Source organism: Drosophila innubila (assembly GCF_004354385.1).
Source record: "Drosophila innubila isolate TH190305 chromosome 3R unlocalized genomic scaffold, UK_Dinn_1.0 2_E_3R, whole genome shotgun sequence".
Taxonomy (NCBI): Eukaryota; Metazoa; Arthropoda; class Insecta; order Diptera; family Drosophilidae; genus Drosophila; species Drosophila innubila.
In genome coordinates this window covers 22330431-22351733 of record NW_022995380.1, presented here as the reverse complement: position 1 = coordinate 22351733, position 21303 = coordinate 22330431, and the positions used below count along the sequence as shown (strand labels likewise).

The 21303-nt window shown below is 42.9% G+C and overlaps 5 protein-coding genes across 5 annotated transcripts; 3 read left to right on the top strand and 2 right to left on the bottom strand.

Moving 5' to 3' along the window:
• The first annotated feature begins 1651 nt into the window (after positions 1–1651).
• Positions 1652–2236, top strand: LOC117792903 (homeobox protein Hox-B1b). Its single transcript, XM_034633219.1, has one exon. The coding sequence runs from the start codon at positions 1652–1654 to the stop codon at positions 2171–2173; it is 522 nt and encodes a 173-aa protein (XP_034489110.1). The 3' UTR covers positions 2174–2236.
• On the bottom strand, positions 2199–3616 carry LOC117791406 (MKI67 FHA domain-interacting nucleolar phosphoprotein). The gene is made up of 3 exons (XM_034631145.1): positions 3400–3616; positions 2975–3319; positions 2199–2913 (listed from the first exon to the last, which is right to left on the bottom strand). Exons 1-3 carry the CDS (start codon positions 3493–3495, stop codon positions 2263–2265), a joined length of 1092 nt encoding a protein of 363 aa, XP_034487036.1. The 5' UTR covers positions 3496–3616; the 3' UTR covers positions 2199–2262.
• An 839-nt stretch (positions 3617–4455) lies between these two features.
• On the top strand, positions 4456–5789 carry LOC117790975 (diphthine methyl ester synthase). Its single transcript, XM_034630602.1, has 2 exons — positions 4456–4763; positions 4883–5789. The coding sequence occupies exons 1-2, from the start codon at positions 4629–4631 to the stop codon at positions 5591–5593; spliced, it is 846 nt and encodes a 281-aa protein (XP_034486493.1). The 5' UTR covers positions 4456–4628; the 3' UTR covers positions 5594–5789.
• A 6-nt stretch (positions 5790–5795) lies between these two features.
• LOC117790974 (COP9 signalosome complex subunit 6) lies at positions 5796–7189 on the bottom strand. Its single transcript, XM_034630601.1, has 2 exons — positions 6596–7189; positions 5796–6533 (listed from the first exon to the last, which is right to left on the bottom strand). Exons 1-2 carry the CDS (start codon positions 6980–6982, stop codon positions 5889–5891), a joined length of 1032 nt encoding a protein of 343 aa, XP_034486492.1. The 5' UTR covers positions 6983–7189; the 3' UTR covers positions 5796–5888.
• Positions 7190–7652: 463 nt separating this feature from the next.
• Positions 7653–20838, top strand: LOC117790125 (adenomatous polyposis coli protein). The gene is made up of 4 exons (XM_034629411.1): positions 7653–7850; positions 11452–15404; positions 16315–16453; positions 16532–20838. Exons 2-4 carry the CDS (start codon positions 11512–11514, stop codon positions 20057–20059), a joined length of 7560 nt encoding a protein of 2519 aa, XP_034485302.1. The 5' UTR covers positions 7653–7850; positions 11452–11511; the 3' UTR covers positions 20060–20838.
• Positions 20839–21303: the final 465 nt, after the last annotated feature.

Here is a 21303-nt window from a genome sequence, read left to right as displayed (position 1 = left end):
CAAGTGTAGATGGTTTCTAGACAGAAACAGCTATTGTTTCCCCCCAAAAACTTGCCAGCACTGGTGTGGAAGACTGCCATCAGGTCTAAGGAATGCCACCCTTCAAAATTTTTCGATCTGGCAGCTTGTTCTAATTTAATCAAAATTAAAATTTGGTTGCACCCAAGAAAATTCACCTACATTGGAATTTTCTTAATTTTGAATATACAATTTTTTAAATTTTTGCAGAGTTATTGTAAGAATTTTTTAAATTTTTTGACATTTCTTTTTATTAAATTTGTAAGTTCTGGAACACAGGGGATCCTGTGCCTGACGAACTTCAAAACTTCGTAGAAATGTTTTCCTTAATTTTATCTAATTTCGAATTTTAAATTTTCATAAAATTATCAATTTATTTCAAAGTTATCGCATATGGAAATTTGCATTCACCTACATTTAAATGTTCCAGTGTGGCCACACGCGACCAATAAAGCGTTCAATTAATACTGTTTCAGTATATTTTAATTACCATCCGATATACCTGAATAGTCTGGTATATTTTACGTATTAAGCCTAACGACATTACTCCTCGAAGCGCTGCCACATTTGCCAAAATAAAATTGCCGATCTGGCACATATCGATAAGTGCGTGTATTTTTATGTTTCGTATTTTATTTGATTATTTATCTCTGCTAAAGTGCGTTATAAGAAAAGTATTTTAAAATGGAAAATTGTCATATTTGGTTTACTTAAGCTCAATTCACAAAAAAGTTAAGTATATCACTTATATATGTGCTTGCTGTGGAAAATACTACGTTAAGGAATTAGGGTGACCATCAAACTTACCATTATGGCAGCCAGTTATCAATGTGATGCCAGACAATTTTTTAAAGAGCGTGGCCAGACTCTGGTAATATTTTGGCAGATTTCTAAACAGCATTTGAATTTGGTCAAGACAAATGTTAAATGTAGGAAATAGTTTGGCGGGTCTTTTTAAGCTATTTAATTATTTGGAGTCTGTACAGCATTTTAGGGCATATAAATTTCGTCAACTAAGAAGTATTTTAGTGCATGACATGATGATAGAAAAAAGCGGAACTGTTAGCATGCGTCCAAAGACGGAATTATTCACATGGATATTCGCGCTGTCGATAAACGTAATGATCCATAAAAAGTTTAAAGGGCGTGCAATTGATATGTCTATAAAAAGCAAGCCGAAGTTGATTTTATGAGCGTTTAATGTTAGATCTTTTCTCCTCGACACACAAAGCACTTGACTCATGTTGTGATAGAAGATCATCCTACTTCCGTTTGTAGACCGTTTTGTTTTGACAACGGACAGTCATATGTGTCTCTAAAATAACAACAACATACTTTGTGGGTGTCATAATCGTTTAGAAATGTGGAGGAGGAGAAGGAGGAAGCGAGAGCGAACGAGCGCACGCGACGTTTCGGATGGTCGAGTCTGTCCGGGTTCTGTCCGTCCAGATGTTGCGCACAATTATCATATCAGCAGCACATCATTTAAAGTTAAGTGGAAAAACAGATTGAGCCAATCGGAGGCTGAGGCTGAGCGTGTGCTCCGATTAAACCAAAGAAGTCGCCTTAATAAGCGTCTTCGTGTCTCAGAGCGATCAGTATTAATTAGAGAGTGCGCGCGTAAGGATCCAACATGAAAAACTCCAGCTCAAGTAATGCGGAATTATCATCCTACTATTGCTTAAATGTGACTAAACGTTGGTCAACCGAAGGCTATGTGGAATACGCCTACAACTATGAGCAAAACAACGCTTCACATTTAAATCCAAATTTAGCAGAGTACAACAGGGTGGAAGAAACTTGGTCTAATGATGCTTCCGTTTACGACTGGGACGCCGTGCAGTTGGCAGCAAGTTTGGCAACACCTTCACCGATCCAAGAGATTCTAACAGGCAGCAGCACAGCCGCTTCATCAATGCCCAGTACTCATCGCAAGGAACGCACGGCGTTTACAAAGCCTCAACTCAAGCAACTGGAGGCGGAGTTTAGCTATTCCAATTATCTGACGCGACTTAGACGTTATGAGATTGCCGTTTCATTGGAGCTGAGTGAACGTCAGGTGAAGGTCTGGTTTCAAAATCGTCGCATGAAGTGCAAACGCATCAAACTCGAGAAGTTGGGCGGTCCCAGTTCCAGCTCCACAAAGCAGCAATAGTTTCATCGGTCTTAGTTTTAAGACAAACTTTTTATACAAATGTTTAATTTTTGATTTACTTAACTATGATTGTAATATACATAATATAATTACTTCTTCTTCAGCTTCTTGCCCAACTTCTGCTTCTGCAATGGCTTGGCTATCTTCTTAGCTGCGGCCAGCTGCAGCGATTGTGTGGCCGCCTTTTTATTGACTTTGGCACTTGCAGCGGGCTTCTTTTTCTGTACTCCACCGGTGCCTGGTTTGCGTTTCAATAGATCGGTCATGCGATCTTCAGCCGAGTTCTTTTTCTTTTGCGACTTTTTGGCTACAGGCTGTGGCGTTAGTTCCCTTTCCTCCTCCTCCTCTTCGCTAATATCGTCATCAGTACTATCTTCGCTGGCTGGCTCTTCGATATCATCATCATTTTCATCCACGTAGTCCTCATCATCAGAATCCTCATTGATAGTGTTGCCCAGCAAATCTTCCAGTTCAAGCTGTTTTTCTTGTTTCTTCGATTTTTCACCGGCCTTTTTAGCTTTGCCAGCACTGGTTGCCGCCTCCTTGGACTTCTTGACCGGCTCCACAAGCAAGCTGGAGAAATCAATTCCCAAATGATCGTATTTCTGCTGCAGCTTCTTCATCTTTTTAATGCCGGACACAGTGCGTTTCTGGCAGGTAGAATCGTTCCAATTGTTTTGGTTCTTTACACTACGTTGTATAGCTTTAGTTAGCCCCGATACGTAAATCTCTTTGCCAGCCTAAAAACAATAAAAATGTTAAGTAAACAATATTTTTTTTTTTTTGACATAAGTTAATAACCTTATTTTTGACTTTCTTCACTGTGTTCTTGAAGTAGTGGTATCTCTGCTTTTCAGGTGGAATATAGGATGCCTTGACCACTTTCTGGAACATGAGATAATTGTCCATGGTATCAGCCGCCACTTTGGCAACTTCCGGATACTCAAACTCGACAAAAGCGAATCCTTTGCTTCCGCCGGTGCGTTCCGAGCGTCCCAAACGGACGCGTGTAACATGGCCAAATTGCTTGAAGTATTGGCGCAACTGGTGCTCAAAGAATCCATGGGGCAAGTGCTTAATGAATACCACACCCCGCTGTGGACGTTCCTTTGCTTCTGGCTTATTCTTTGGCATTCGCTTTTTTAGCTATATTAAAAAAAGAAATGAAGTCGTAAACAGTTAGAAACACCGTTGCTTCTTTCGGTTCTTTTCTGTTTGGAACTTGCCTGCCCAGAGACCACATTTTTCTTTTCATCAGGCGTTTCGGCGACTGCAGCTGGTTTGCTAACCCTATTGGGTTTGGGTTTCTTCACCGGCGGCATTTTTATTTATGCTTATTATTAATTAAACACAAATGATCAAACGAGTAAAATAAAAGTTACGGGCCGCACGTGGAATAAAGTTATTAATCGGCTGCCTTCGATAACGATTGGTTGATAGTCAGCCAGTGCTGCCCTACTATTGTTGCAGAGCTGCACATGCTTCATAGTATTTATTATAGTATTTATATTTTAACAGAGGCATTCTAGTAATTATACTTTAATTTTATTATTGATTCAATAGCTGCTGAGTGCGATGAGCTTTTATTTTATAGGCGATATATTTATTTGAGCTTGCTAATTAAAAAATACCTTTCAGTATTAATTAGAACGAGTTATTGGTCGCGTGTGATCACACTAGAAAATTTAAGATTAGGTAAAAGCAAATTTCAAAATACAATAACTTTGAGGTAAATTAATAATTTGATGAAAATTTTAAATTCGAAACTAGATAAAATTAAGGAAAACATTCTCATGAAGCTTTGAAGTTCGTTACCCACAGGGGAGAGAAGTTACAAATTGAATTTAAACAAAAAAATATAAAAAATCGACAAAATTACTAATTAATATTAAGAGAAATTAAAAAATAGGTGAATTTTCTAGGGTGCAACCAAATTTCCAATATGACTAAAATGGTACAAGTTGATAGATCGGGAAATTTTGCAGGGTGGCAACCTTTGGATCGGGTGGCAGCCATCCACATCAGTGCTGCCAAGTTTTAGTGGAAACAATAGCTGTTTCTGTCTGGAAAGCATTAAAATTTGTTATTGTGGGCACTTTTGATCAGTTTGACGAAAAATATTAAGAGCAAAACTTAGCTGAACATATATTTCAAATAGCCAGATTTTCAGTTAGCAGCAATTTTGAATTTTTTTTTATCAAACGAGCTCTAAAAAGAGTTAGATCTAGCGATAAAACTGCTAAGTTGGCAACAGTGCGGACATGGCAACACTGTAAAACATCTGTTAGTGCAGTCGCGTCGTCCGCGCGTGAAGAAGCAACAAGCGAGGTGCAAATCTTATACAGGCACGTGTCGGTTTCAATTCGCAGCAATTAATTATATTTGCAATCACTAAAAAAATAGCAAGCGCCAATAAATTGTAAACAGCACAAATTTGAATAGCCATTAACGCACAATGTTCTACCTTATCGGGCTCGGTCTTGGCGATATCAAGGATATTACAGTGAAAGGCCTTGAAATCGTAAAGCAATGTAGTCGTGTGTACCTGGAAATGTATACCTCAATTCTGGGCTGTAGCCTTGAGGATATGGTGAGTGCCAGTTAGAGGTGATAGGTGGTAGGTGGTGGTAGATGGTGTTAAATATAAATTATGGGATTTGATTTGATTGGTTGGTTCTTTTTTTCATTTACATATTTTTGTTTTTGCAGCAAGAATTCTATGGACGTCCTGTGCTGCTGGCTGACCGTGACCTGGTGGAACAAGGTGCCGATGAGATTCTGTCGGGTGCTGGCGAGTCGGACGTTGCGCTCCTGGTGGTTGGCGACCCATTTGGCGCCACAACACACACAGACTTCATTTTGCGCGCCAAGGAGAAGAATATACCCTACAAGGTCATACATAATGCGTCCATTATGAATGCCATTGGATGCTGTGGCCTGCAATTGTACAAATTTGGTGAAACTGTCTCCATACCGTATTGGGATGAGACTTGGAAGCCGGACAGTTTTTACGATAAGATTAAACTGAATCGCCTGCACAACATGCACACACTCTGTCTGCTGGACATCAAGGTTAAGGAGCCCACCCCCGAGTCGCTCATGCGCAAACGCAAGGAGTATATGCCCCCGCGTTTCATGAGTGTCGCCGAGGCTGCCCAGCAGCTGCTGACCATTGTGGAGAAAAAGGATGCCCTCGAACGGAATACAGTCCTCAATGAGCAGTCATTGTGCGTTGGACTGGCACGTGTTGGCCAAGATACACAACAGATTGTGGTCAGTACGTTGCACGGCATGCGTGCCACCGATTTGGGTGGCCCACTCCATTCGCTGATCATTCCCGCCAAGGAGATGCATCCGCTCGAAGTGGAATTTATGCAACAGTACTCCGCCAACATCAAGCTGGACGATTATAATCATTAGAGAGTGAAGTGAAGAAGCCCACCGCATATTACGTATTTAAGTGTTTAGGACACATTGAATTGAATTTAAGTAGCTTGAAGCTCCACGGAGGACAGTAAGATGAAAGTGATATACATATGTGTATGTGTGGTTTCCCCCCAGCTTAATTCCATCTGTGTAGTTTGCCAACAACAAATAAAATTGCATTAACAAACTACGTCGATTGCCAATGTAGAGTTACTCATTTAATAGGCAGCAGCAATCGAATATTGAACATATACATATATAGAAAATAAATATCTATCCATTGCAACACTTAGGGATAGAGGCCACGCATGCGACGCGATGATCCTTGACGGTCGTAGAGCATATTGAATTTGTTTACAAACTGATGCATGTCATTGCAGCCCTTGGTGAGCGTTCCCAAATAGCTGATGAGTCCGACATCATTACACTGCGTGTATAGCTCCTCCTGGAACGCAGGCACCTGCATTATGGGCAGCCGATGACACAGTGCATACGCCTCTCGCAATATCTCCTGGTTTGCCTTAAGCTTGCCCGCCTCCACATCTTTAATGTACTGCAAGACGATTTTGATGCGGGTATTAAGCATTTTAATAGCACTATCCTGCGCCACCAAATGTTCGGCCACCACACTCTTCTCGCCCGACTCATTGGTGGTCATGCGTGCCACATGATCGACGCCAATGCGTTCAGCCTCCTCGGTGGCCAGTGTGTATGTTAGTGGTACAAATAACATGGTTGCCTCGCCATCGACCAAGTCAATGAGAGATTCGAATAGTTTCACCGGCAACTGATCCACACTGCGGGCCAATGGATTAAGTTGAAGCATGATGGGACACTCGTTAATCTCGGCTATTTGTTTCTGGATCTTAATGTCACTCGCAGATGGAATGTCGCCGGTTGTATACCAGCCAATGAAGTCAAGATCGCTAAACACCTGCATGCAATTAAGTTTAGTTATATTAAAAGAACTTATTCAAGTGAAGCAAATCCTCTTACCTGCTTATATTGCTGCTCCTTTTTGTTGTAATAGTCTTTGTTGATAATCGTTTCATCCGCAATTTCATCAGTTTTGAGCTCAAACGAATTCATCACCTCAATATTGCGGCCCTTTTGTTTGCCAATAAGTGCGCCATAAACTTGACGCGGCTCGCCATGTTGTGCCCGGAAGCGTGTCCAATGCTCCGATATGTTCATTATAACCAGTGGATGCAATGAAATTGTTACCGACGCCACTGTTCCTGTCGCAGCCATAATGTTTCCCTTTGGTTGCTGTTGTTTGCTGCCGGCTGAATCACCTGCCGCCGCAGCCGCTGCTGCTGCTGCCGCTGTAGATGAAGTACTCGGCTTTGCCGTTGTGTCTACATCGACGTCCATTTGCTCCATGATGATGCTGTTTGAAATTTGTAACAGGGATTGCTTCCTTAATTAACAGTTTGTACGACTAATGATTTGCAAATTCCTTTTTGTTTGGTGTTTAATACAACAATATCGACAGACCTCCACAACTTATAGTATCAAGATTCTTAATAAAATACAGACTTAATGTGTGCCAAGAATTATGTTCATTTGCGTTAACTCTTTTAAATACTTTTTTAACAAGCTGTTTTGCTCATGTTTTTTTTTTTAATTAATTTAATGCTTTCAATAACACATTCGTACTATCAGACTGGGCTATCGATTAATCTAATTAAGGAGTTAAAAGCTAATCGATAATGCTAAAATCAGCTGTGCTCTGTTATGTCGCTGTTAGTTATTTGCTAGAGACATTCATGTTGAGCCAATTAGCATCTGTTAAACTTAAATTCGTGCAACCAATTGTTTATTTCTTTAAAATACTTTTGTTTGGTGAGATAGACTTTAATTTAACTGCTTTTATTTTTCATTGCACTTAATGTCTTTAACAAACTTCATATTTTTATTAAATTTTGTGAAATAGCGAATAACGATACTTTTTTCCAGGAGTTCTCGCTGTTAATAACAGTTCAGCAATATGTTAAGTTCTTGTAGCTGTACATTGATAAAATAATACCAATTAGTCCATCTTTGGCTGTGCCACACAAAACCGCTGTGTCCGGACGGTTTTGTTACAAATCTACTCATAAATATACGTGCGTTTTTATTTGTTTTTATCGCGAAGTGTGTTAGAATTTTAAATAAATGCAATTGCTGAAAGTAAACATCTCAGATAAAGTGTGAAATGTGTCTACTCAAGACAACAGCTGCTTTAAGCTATTAAGAACTTTTGGTCAAGGTATGCACTAAACTTGTCTCTGTGTGGGAGTCTCAATAAAATCTTCTTTTTTGTATGTATGCATGCGACAAACCTACAAAAATAATCTAAACATTTAAAGATCCCCCTTTATGGCAATAATATGTTCAAGTTTTTAATTGTATAGCGACCATCTTTAATTAAAACTTTAATGAATTGCTGGCTATGTTGTTTTATTTTTGCGTTTTCCTTCTTCGTTCATATTCCTTATACAGGAAAAATCAATAAAGTCCAATTGTGACAATGGGCGCGAATACATGTGTGTGTGTGTAAGCGGCTGCGCCTTGTGATTTGTGTGCGTGTGTGGGTGTATATAAGATGTGCATCTGTGTTGCATGTGTGTTTCAAGCTGCAAACTCCTTTATCAGCAACTTTAGCCTTGTGCGCGTGTCTTCCTACTCGCCGCTGCTTTGTTGTTGTTGCTGCTGTTGTCTTGTTACAATTGTTGTTATTGTAAAGTGAATGTGGCGCACCTAATTGATATTTAGTAATTTCTCTTGCTCTTGTTTACCATAATTAATCATTCGCATTTTAGTTGCATGCGCAAATTAACTTTTGAACAGTTGCGTTAGTACAAACAATAAATACAAACATACACTCAAATTGGTGTATGAATGTGTTTATTATGCACGGCTTAAGGGCCAGACAGTCGCTGTTGTAAGTATTTTTATTGTTTTTTCCGCAGTCGGATAGTTATAGTATTTAGTTTCCCTTTTACTTTGCTTCAATTTACATAATCATGATCTCTGTGTTGCGCACAGAGAGAGACAAAAAACTGGACAGCACAAAAATGAAAAGAAATAGTAATAATAATAAAAACAACAACAAAAGCGAATGACGTTCATTAAACTAAGGCATACATATCGCTTTACATACATACATACACATTTATGGGAATAGGCGCGCAATTTTATTGTAATATAGTTTTTAACAGTGTATAGCAACTGAAGGGGACATTTTCGATGCCATAATATATATATTATGGCAAAAGTAGATACATATGTGTTTGTGTGTATATTTTCTGTTTATGGATGATGCCTCATGTCCAGCTGTATATTAATTTGCGATAAATTGCTCAAAGTAGGTGCAAACAAGCTTATTACTGAATATATTAATTAAATATAATTAAAATAACTCTGTAGCCTTAACCAAGTTATCAAACCGAATCAAATATCGGTTTCAGTTACACTTTCGGTTATGTTTGTATATGGTAACTAAACGGTTAACGGCTTTTTGCAGGTTTCGAAAGAAAAAATTCGTCTTTAAGATTCAATAAGATCAAGATCTATAGGACTTCATTTGATTACGTCTTTAATCTCTGATTATATCAAATAAAACCTTTTGTACTGCCCAAGGATAAAGAGTATTTAATTGTCGTCATGCTCTATAATGTATTTTCTATCGTGTTTATATTTTGCGCATATTTCCATCATGTCTTTTTAATGGTTTACCTCTTTCTGCTTCTTCGACTTATTTCTCAATCTTCAATCGCTCACTTCTGCGATAGTTCTGCCGTTTGGATTTTTGGTATGCAAAATGTGTGCCAAACCAAAACGTCGCTTCCTTTTGTGGTGTGTGTACTTACATGCATATATACACTACACATACAAACGTACATTGACTGGCCGGTTAATGACACTGAAGACAGCGGGAATTGTGGTGGGAGGAGAAGAGGCGCCCGACTAGACAAGTGACGCATACATATTTGCACATTCTTTGTGGTACTTGCCAACGAACATACAAACACGTACAAATATATATACATATGTACATTGCATAGGCTTTGACTAATTGATGAACTGTTGATTCATTAGACAAGCTAAAATGCCGGCTATGTAACATATACATAAGCAAATATGTACTTGTACAAAAAGTTGTAAAAAAAAAAAGTAGCAAAGTAAGTGTAATTTAGTAGTAAAATGTAAATGATTAGTATATAAATTAAATACATTTATATGCAAATGAACAATCAGTCTTCGTGATGGACCTTAACGTGCTTCTCTCAGTGTACATACTTTGCTTTGGTATTTGTATAAAAGGAATGCACACCATTTATCATTCACACTAACTTTAATCAGAGATAGCTGCTTATCAGTGTGCTACGCATACAATTGCCAGCAAAGCAAATAAGTAAAATTTGTATTAAATTTTGTAAGAGGGTCAGACATTGCTTGAATTGCTTGAGTAAGCAATTTTTAAGCTTATTCATATAGTTTTGGCAAAAAAGCAGTACACGTGATTTCCTTACTCTGACTGTGAATGAATGATTAGCCACTGTTTTTGGGCTTTATTCAATCCGCATTGTCATGCCTGGCAATTCTGCTACTATCCAATTACAATTACAATAAATAACAAGAGAGGCAAATGGAAATGTGGTTCACATTGAGATTTTACAAATCGATTTTGATGAATATGATGCCAATTGGAGCCTGAACAAAATGTGATTTGGAGGGGTCGCCCTAAATCGCAGTCTGTGAGAATATAAAATAAAATCATGTCACAGACACAGACACACACACTGGCACATACATATATGCAGTCGCACACTCGCACACCTAGTTACATACGCATATAGGCAATTATACGGCGCATGCGCCGCTGCAATAAGAAAATGCAACAACTCCCAATTGCACAGCGCATAACTCAACGGCAGCTCAAATGAGAAATATAACAACAACAACAATAAGAGCAACAACAACAAAAATAACAATGGAAATTAAGCAGCTGAAAACGCATCTGTATCTTTTTCATGCACTGGAAATTCCGCAAAAAGACAACGCCGAACCGCTAACTTTCTAAAAAAGATGCAGCGCCAGCTAATCAAGATCATAATGATGATTGCATTTGTTACTATTTCAGTTAAAACTATTCAAGCCATTGGGTATACTCAGTTCTAGATCAATTTTGTAATTGTTTCTTAAAAAAAAAGGATTCTTATATTCGTTTCTTATTTTATAATTTCTGTAGGAAATGTAAAAATCAGTAGGAGTAGAATCAAATAGCTGTCTCCGCATTTAATCATTTCGTTTTATTCAAGCTTGCTCGACTTGCAGATACCCTGTAAGCAGGTCGCACACATTTCCAACAGAACTGTTGAAAAAGAGATAAAAATATAAATGTGATAAAAGGGTATTCGAATTCGTTGCCTTAACACATCTAAAATTCTATTGGTATACTCTTTTTAAAATTGTAACCCACAAATACAGAGCATTAAAAAGAATTGTAACAGTTTTGACTGTACTTTTCAATTAAAAGCTGTTCAGATAATTATGATTAGAGGGTATTTTGAATTCGTTACATGCTGCTGGTACACACATGCACATTTATATTTCTGTGTGTTGTACTTTATGATAGCTTTGGCATTCCAACCGCAGTCTCGAGCTTACACCTGATACCTGTATTCCTGGAGTCTCTATCACGTCTCCATCCGCGTTGGCATCTCACGCAAGGGCACAAGTTGGTCAACTGGGAGCTAGCGCTGCATTTGTCTTATGTGGCTATAAATAGCATTGTGAGGACGATGTCGAGCTGGTTTACTCACCACTAAATTTATAACAAACGCCTCTTCTTACTCTATTTGCAGGCCATGACGCATTGACTTGCCACTTTTGGCCAAGATCCAGGTGAAGCGAAGTGAGGGGTCATGTTGCAGCCAGCGCCTGAGCTGGAGGAGGATGATGGCGGACAGACGGACAGCATTATTACGGCCATGGCTGGTGTGGGATTAGACGATACCGAAGTCGATCTCGAAGTGGATGTCGAAGTGGATGTGGATGTGGATGCAGTACCCGATCGTAAGCCACATTTTTTGGATTATGATGCAGCTGCACCGCCGGACTACGAGGATAATTATGGCTACAATCATCGGGCCGCTGCCGGGGAGCAGCTGAAGATGGACAAGAAATACGAGCGGGATGGCGAGATAAGTGACTACGAATTGGCCGCCAGTGGCTACACCAAGAAGGAGTTCACCCAGGACGACAACACGCTGCACTTTACACAAAGTGCCGGCTCCGGCGCCGCCGCCGGAGTGACCAAGAAGCCGGCAAAGCATTTTCTCGACGAGAATCCCATAGCACCCGACTATATGCTGGCACAGGAGCTGCGCGAGCATCGCAGTCTCGATCGGAACTTTGAGCGGCAGTCGGCGCAGCAGCAGCAGCAGCAGGAGCTGATGCCACCACAACGTCTTGGCTCGCCGGCAGCTGCAACAGCCGGGGGCAGAGTTTCCCGCAGCAAGGAGCCATCGTATACGTTGTCCCGTTTCCTAGATGGAGATACCGCACCTGCTTTGCCACGTTTGCCCAAGGGAACCGCCTGGACCAGCAGCTCGGATGTGGATGCCACCCTGGGCGCCAAAGTGGAATGCGTATACTCTTTGCTCTCCATGCTGGGCTCGAATGATCCCTTGGAGATGTCCAAGAAGTTTCTGGAACTGTCTGCGAATGGACAGAGCTGTGCCACATTGCGTCACTCCGGTTGCATGCCGCTGCTCGTGCAGATGATGCACGCTCCGGACAATGAGCAGGAGGTGCGCAAGTGCGCCAGTTTGGCACTCCACAATGTGGTGCACAGTCATCCGGATGAGAAGGCGGGCAGAAGGGAGGCCAAAGTACTGCGACTGCTCGATCAGATTGTGGATTATTGCAGCTTCCTGAAGACGCTGCTCCAAAGTGGAGGCGAGGCCATTGCCGATGACTCGGATCGTCATCCGCTGGCAGCGATTTCATCATTGATGAAGGTCAGCTTCGATGAGGAACATCGACATGCCATGTGTGATTTGGGTGCATTGCAGGTAATACCGAATCTGGTGCATCTGGATCATGCTGTCCATGGTCCCAAGCCGGAGGATCAATGCTGCAATTCATTGCGTCGTTATGCATTGATGGCCCTAACCAATCTCACATTTGGCGACGAGAACAACAAGGCGCTGCTCTGTGGCCAGAAGCAGTTCATGGAGGCGCTGGTCGCCCAACTGGACACATCCGGACCCGATGATCTGCTCCAGGTGACGGCCAGTGTGTTGCGCAATCTCTCGTGGCGTGCCGACAGCAACATGAAGGAGGTGCTTAATGAGATTGGCACGGTGACCGCCTTGGCCAAGGCTGCCATGCGGAACAAGAGTGAGAACACCTTGAAGGCGATCCTCTCCGCTTTGTGGAATCTCTCGGCGCATTGTAGCACCAACAAGGCCGAGTTCTGTGCGGTAGATGGCGCTCTGGCCTTTTTGGTGGGCATGCTGAGCTATGAGGGACCCAGCAAGACCTTGAAGATCATCGAGAATGCAGGTGGAATACTTCGCAATGTCTCCAGTCACATTGCCGTGTGTGAACCATATCGTCAGATTCTAAGGCAGCACAATTGTCTGGCCATTCTGTTGCAGCAACTCAAGTCAGAGAGTCTAACGGTGGTCAGCAATTCGTGTGGCACTCTGTGGAATCTCTCTGCACGTTGTCCGGAGGATCAAAAGTTTTTGTGGGACAATGGAGCGGTGCCGATGTTGCGGTCATTGATCCATTCCAAACATGCCATGATCTCGGAGGGCAGCTCGTCGGCATTGAAGAATCTATTGAATTTTCGTCCCGCTGTACAGAATCAAGAGCAACTTGATCCCATTGCCCGATCCATGGGCCTGAAGCAGCTGCCCACGCTCAAGGCGCGCAAACAGAAGGCTCTGCAGCAGGAACTGGGCGAGCGTCATGCCGAGACCTGTGACAATCTTGACAATAGCAATAGTAATCCCAATTCCAATTCCAACCCCAATGCCAATGCCAATGCCAACAAGCCACGTCGTCATCCGGCTCCTCCACGTTTGTCACGCTCCGTCATAACCAAAAGCGAAAGTCGCGATTCTGTTTATTCGGCCAAGTCCGATACGGCCTATGAGCATCTGATGCGCTCGGATTCCAACCAACGTTCAGGTCAGAGTCAAAATAACTTTGAGATGGAGCTGGAACAAGATGCGGAGGCAACGGAGGAGCAGCCCATTGATTACTCGGTCAAATATAGTGAAGGAGCTGCTGCTCCCGACAGCAAAACAACAACATATCAGGAAACGGATTTGGATCAACCCACAGATTTCAGTCTACGCTATGCGGAGAATCAACTGGAATCCGATTTGAAGGCAGCAACAGTTGTGGCCACGCCTGCCAAGGCGGTGGTCGAGGAAGGTCAGGAAATCCTTCTCATACTGGACGACAGTGTCAAGTGTTATCAGACCGAGGATACGCCCTATGTCATATCAAATGCGGCCTCCGTCACGGATTTGCGTCTAGCGGCCAAAGCGGATGCAGAAGTCACGCCGCCAGTGGAGGATCAAGCGGATAGCAAGTCCAATGAGGTGGCAGCCACAACAACTCCACAAGCTCCGGTCAAGAAGCCAGTCTCCAAGCTGTCACAATGTGCATCGGGCTCGTATACACCAGAGAAACCCATCAACTACTGTGAGGAGGGCACACCTGGTTACTTTAGTCGCTACGATTCGTTGAGCAGCTTGGATGAGCCTGGCAAGTCGGCTACGAAGCCAGCTAAGCCCGTCAAGGCGGAGGAGGAGCAAGTGCCGCCACAGGAGCAGCACTTGCAGCAGCCGGAGGCATCGGTTAAGCCAGTTGCCACCTCCAGTTCTGCATTGGACACGCCCTTGATGTTCTCACGTCGCAGTTCCATGGATTCCCTGGATGTGGATGTGGCCAATTGTGATGATAAGAGTTCGGTTGTAAGTGATTTTAGTCGTCTGGCAAGTGGTGTCATTTCTCCCTCGGAACTGCCCGATTCCCCCACACAGAGCATGCCACAATCTCCGCGACGCATCAGTGTGGCAAGTGCAAATCTCCCCCAGCCCGCTGTCAATGCGCAGCGTCCGTTGCGCAGCGTCTTTGAGGATGATTTGAGCAGTTTCAATGTGGAGCATACGCCGGCACAGTTCTCCAATGCCACCAGTCTGAGTAATCTCAGCATTGTGGATGACGACGACAAGCCGTTGGGTGACAACGATAAGGAGGATGAAATGTTGCTCGCCAGCTGCATCAACATGGGCATGCAACGTGGCAATGTGGCAACTGGCACTGCAGCAGCTACAGGAGCAGGAGCAACCGGAACAACAGGCGCCGCCGTTTCGTCCTCCTCCGCTTTGGCAGAAGAAACTACGCACAGTTATTGCACTGAGGATACACCAGCTCTGCTCTCCAAGGTGGGCAGCAATACAAATCTCTCTGCCATATCGATAAACTCCACGGTGGGAACTCAACCACAGCGCTATTCGCTCAATCTCTCCGATGATGTGTCCTCCAATGCTTCAGATTGCGGCTTAGGCGGTGGCCAGTCGTCCAATCTTCTTCAGCAATGCATACGGGATGGCATGCAGAAGCCAACTCCACTTCCAGTTGCTGCTCCCGCCTATTTGCCAGTTCACGATGAGATCAACAAGTATCTCATTGAGGATAGTCCCTGCAATTTCTCTATCGTCTCCGGATTGTCCAATCTGACGGTGGGTTCAAGTCTAGTGGGACCTGCGGTACAACTACGAGAGGATACTGGGTAAGCAAATAGCATCAAGAAATAATTAAAATAGTATAGATACTCTGTATGAAGAAGCAGATCTTAGGGAAGGTAAGAGCTATAAGCATCAAATTTATGAAATAGACTTCTTGAATGTGCAGGAACATCCAGATATTTGGAATTTTGAATTTTGGAAATTTTACATCTCAAGTTTTCAATTTTAATAAACATCCCATATCGTAATTAGTAAAAAACAACACTTTAAATTTTATTTTGAGAGGTTTCATTTCAAATTATGTGAAATCGAACAAAAATGTTGGCTTTTAAGTTGCTAGGTCAAAGGTAGGACCAACTTTAAACTTCCATAACTTTGCCAAAACTAAACCGATTTTCAAACGGAATGTCATTTTGACCATGATTTGGTTTTTAAATTTATTCTGCATTCAAATTTAATTTATTTTGTGAGAAAAGATATTTTCGGCCTGCTCCGATATCAATGCTAAGGGTCCCCCCTTTGAAATTTTGAAAATTGAAAAAATTAAATCTCAAGTTTACACTTTTAAACAACTTCTTATGTCGTAATTAGTATAAAACAACACTTTAAATTTGATTCTGAGAGGTTTCATTTTCTTGTAAAAAATCATGTGAAATCGTACAAAAATTTTGGCTTGTAAAGTTGTTAGGTCAAAGGTAGGACCAACTTCAAACTTCCATAACTTTGCCAAAACTGAACCGATTTTCAAACGGAATGTCATTTTGATTATGATTTGGCTTTTAAGTTCAATCTGCATATAAATTAATTTAATTAAAATCTTATACCAAATTAGTTTTTTTGGGACGTACCGGAAACGAAACTATATGGATTTCATAGAATATATAAGAGCTTTGGGAGCTGGGTATCTCATATTCATGACCTTTGGACTAAATCATTTTCACTTGTTCTTTACAGCGTTGTCGATGCAAGCGGAGGGAAACCGGTAGGAAACGTGGCATCGCAAGAGCATTCTAGACGACCGCCGCATTGGCAGGATGATTCATTGAGCTCCTTGTCCATTGACTCGGAGGATGACACCAATTTGCTGAGTCAGGTAAATCTGACTGACTGTCAATGCAAATTGCAAATTAAGCTAATTGATTGGGTTTCTTTTCTTACGTATTTATACTAGGCTATTGCCGCTGGCTGCAATAGACCCAAATCGAATCTTGGCTTCAGTTCGAATCCATCAGGGAGCAAACGTTCCAGTTCGCTGTGCTCCACGTCACAGCCGATAGCCATCAATGCGGCCAGCTCGGCATGCTCTTTAAATTCAGCGATGACTGCACGCAAGACGGTGCAACAGGAATCCTATAGTTCCGTGGACTCGAGTGACTCCAATGATAATCAATCCAAGTCGCTGTTTGAGTTGTGCATACTAAATGGCATGTACAAGTCCAAGGAGCCGGGCAGATCCCAACAACTGACAGTAATTGGCAGCAGCTCCTCAGCACAATCGAATCCCAATCTCAAGCAATTTGATTCGTTACCGGTTCAATTGCCGGTGCAGTCGAAACGACAGCGTCACCATCATCATCATCATCACCATCATCATCAGCATCAACAGCATCAACAGCGTGAACGGGAGCGTGAGCGTAAGGATGAGAAGCTGCTGATGGAGTGCATCAATACGGGCATCTCCAAGAAGATCAATGCGGTGCCAAAAAACGCGCTAGCTACGTCTGCAGTTGCATTGGAACCGTGTCACCCAATGGCAGCTACTACATCAGCAAGTGTTCACAGCACAGCAGCTCCAGACGTAGACAGCAACAACAAGAAAACGCACGCAACCCAACACAACAACAACAACAACACCAACAACATCAGCAACACCAGCAACAACCATCCCAACCGGAGCATCCATCGCTTCCAGCACCACAACGGCATCGACATCGACACAGACGCAGCAAGAAGTCCAGCTCCAAGTCCAGAGATCGAGAACTCGATCGATCCCGTGACCGTTATTGGGTCTAAGCCAACAGATCCAGAGGCAGATCGTTCCAGTGATGAATCAAATCAGTCATTTATTCTGGATACTTCAGTCAGATTGGATGAAGTAACTGATGCAGCCAGGCAATCAAATCCCAGCTGTAGCTCTGACAAGCACAAGGATCCGGATTTGATGTTGAAATCTGTGGAGAGACTTACGCTGGAGTTTGTGACATCCGCTGAACAGTTGCGCACAGGACACAGTCAGAAACCCAGCCAGAGTCACAGTCACAGTCAGAGTCACAGTCATAGTCATAATCTGAGCCAGACTAACAACACTTGGAATGAGAACACCTGTCCCAATGATGTGTCCTTTCCCAGCATCAGTCAATCGGCACCCAAATTGGCCTCGCTCAGCTTGGATGATGATCCAACTGATGCGGAGGTCACTCAGGCAGCCGAGCTGCAGGATTATGCCGAAATTACGCCAACGAATGAGACACACACCACAATGGAACAGCAGTTAGTAACCGATAAACTGGACAGTCAATCCTCTGCTGCACTCAATTTTCAGCTAGGCGGACCAGTTGTAAATGCGGCAGTCCGAAGCTGCAGTGAGCAGCAGCAGCGATTGCTGCTCTTCAATGGCACCAGTGCCTCCATGATGACGAATTCCACAATGATTGCATTTGAGGCGCGTGCGCTGGCTGAGAATCTGCAGCAGTTGCAGGCGAATGTGGATGCGGATGCAGATGATGATGGCACACAATTGACATTTAGCATTAATGGTAGTCTCGATTTGGATAATGTGCGTCCACCGTCGGGCATGGACTCGCTTAATTCCGTCTGCAATACGCAGCCGAGTTCGTTGTGTCAACCGTTGCCCAGTAAATCGCCAAGATTTGCGCGCAAAGGATTCCCAGCTGGGCTGGTGGCCAGGCGAGCACTTGGTCAACTGGCGGGCAGTGCGGAGAGTGTCAATTCCAGTTGTAATTTATTGGATAACATAAAGCCACCATCGCTGATGGATGAGCTGCTAGACTCAATGATTAGCGTGGACAGCATACAGTCCGAGGTGGCGGATGCTGAACAGGATTGCAGCATGGCAACCACCATATCAGTGTCCAACTATGAGACGGCAGCTGGCGATGATCAGACGCTGACGCTAACCGTGCTCCAAAGCTGCTGTGACTACGACGACGAGGAGGAGGATGCCACCATGAATGAGGACTTTAGTTCGGCCGAATCCACACCCAAACCGGGCTCGACGCCCTCGCCCAATCGTCGTACGCTGACGCCAAAGCAGAAACGTCGCCTGGCCAAGGATCGCTACAAGACGTACACCATCTCCAGCAGCGTTTTGGATGCGCCCGATGTAAATGAAACGTTGCAAATTGAAATTGTGGAGAGTGTGCCGTCAGCGATGCCAGCAACGTCCTCGCCACGCCTCAATGGACGACGACGTGGCAGCGCCGAGCGCTACAAGACGCAGTTGATCGAGTGTCCACGCCAGCTGCTCCAAGATGATTGCCCCAGCGAACAGCTGTCCTCCATTCGGGCAATGATGCAACAGTTTACTTATATTACAGACATCAATTTTGGCCAGCCCACGGTGACGGAGACGGAGGCACAGGCCGAGGAGTTGCCTGTGCTGGTGGATGATCCGCCAAGCTGTGAATTGGATCAAAATTCGGAAACGGAGTCATGTCATGGTCGCGCACAGACGCCTCCAATTGCAATTGTCGAGCAGAAACAGGTCAACATAAAGAAGGCAACACCGCCGCCCACATTGGAACCCGCTGCAGCTGTCAAAGTGGTGCGTGGCAGGAAGAAGCCCGCCTACATCTCGCCCTACAGCATGCAGAGTCAGCGGGTTAGCAATGCCGCTGCTGCTGCTGCCAATGCCAAGAACAAGACGCTATCGCCAACGATTGCAAAGCGGAATGCGGTGCCGGGATTGCGGTTGCCCCTGAAGAAGAAGTCGACGCCGCCACCGCTAGCTACAGCAGCAACAACAACTGCTCCGACAGCAGCTGTTCCGACGCGATTGGAACGTCAGGGCACCTTTGTCAAGGATGAGCCAACAAACATAAACGCACAAGTGCCCATTGTGGAGGCACTGAGTCCGACTCATCGAGCTTCCAAGCTGCCCACAAAGCGCACAACAGTAACAACAACTAAAGTGGCAGCAGCAGCAGCAACAGCAACCAAAGCAGCGTCACCCAAGCGCATCATTGCCAAGTCCACAAGTCGAGTGATGCCACAACAACAACAACGACAAGCACAACAACAACGTGCCAACACAAATATACGTTTGGCGAGCGCCAAAGCAGCGGCTGCATCACGCGTAGCCGCTCAAGCGTCACGTGTGTCATCCACAACGCCGCCCTCCCGCAGCAACTCCAATTTGAATGGCGGCAGTGCAGCAGCCGCAGCGGCGGCCAAGATTAACCAAGCGCAGAGTCGCATTGCCAACATTTGGAAGCGTGTGGATGAGGCCAAAACGAAGACAAAGCAAGCGTCCAATTTGAGGACACAACAAACGAAATCTTCCAGCACACTGAACGGTGCAATGTCGCGTCCAATGCTGCTGCGTAGCTCCACATTTGACAATACGCCGCCAGTTGAAGGAGAAGGAGCAGGAGAAGGTGGCGGACGAAGAGGAGCAAGCAATGCCGTTCCAGCAGCAACTCCCAAGTCCCGGTTGCCCGTTGTCGGTGCCCGCAAATAAAAAAATCGTGGATAACGCACAGAGAAAGAAAAAGAGACAGATGATGGAGAATCAAATATATATATAAATATAAATTATACGCAATATTCTATACTACTTTATAGAAGGTAGCTAGATCTATAAGCGATAAAAACACTCCTAGTTACTTATACTAATCCAATTCACAGTCAGAAATCGGGTTAATTCAGCTCCAAGTTCGTGTGTAGCCAAATGTATTGCATAATAATCGGTAGATATATATACATATATATTCTTTCAGGCCTTTTCGAAAGTGTACAACTTATATATACTGTTTACTATATATACACTATATATATAATACGATATTTAAAGTTATATATCATATATCAGTCAAGATAGATTGTACCCCTTGGTACTTGTTGAGGATATAGATGGATATATATATATATATATATATAGAAAAGTAGCTGGCCTAAAGTAATCAACTTTATATATAGTACACATAAATGTATTAGGCGTATTTGTTTTTTTTTATACTATATGCCTTTGGCTTCCTTTTGCAAAACCAAATATTATTTCAAAAAATGAAAAAACTGATTAAAATAAACACATTTATAGTCACAGCTTTTTAAGTATACAGAACGACGTTCGATTTAATAATACATTTTATTATGATTAACTTTAAGTGTATCTTGTATTTGTATTTCTTTGAGCTTACCACATTACAATCGGTCTGTAGTTAGTTTTGATTTAAGCCCATTTTACAGTTCTAATACATATTAATAATAAAAAACATAAAAATGCTTTTCGACAACAAATTGAAAAATAAAGTGGACTTTTTGCAAATGTGTGTTCAAATCTATTAAAAATTAGCACTTAAATTTTTAAATTCAGTTTGAATTAACGTCGCAATCAACGTATGGGTTATGAAACTGGCCGTGAGTTTAATTCGCGGCTCCGGACTTTTGTACACTTGATTATCGATAGTCAGCCGGAGGCGATAAGCCGACAAATATTTGATTATGAACAGCGTCGCTATTTTCGGAGTTCGTCTTAAAATTGCTATTAGCAGGAAGTCTGGCTATTTTAAATAGATATTCAGTTATGTTTGCTATTAATATTTTTAATGAAAAATTTTACAAACAGATATTTTTTCTTAAACGATAATGTGGAAGCACTGTTTTGGGCCAAAAGCTTGCCACCCAGTAAAATTACTCCTCAAGTATTTGCTCCTCACTTAACAGTATCCACAATCTGCAAACGCGGGCAATTTAATACTTTGT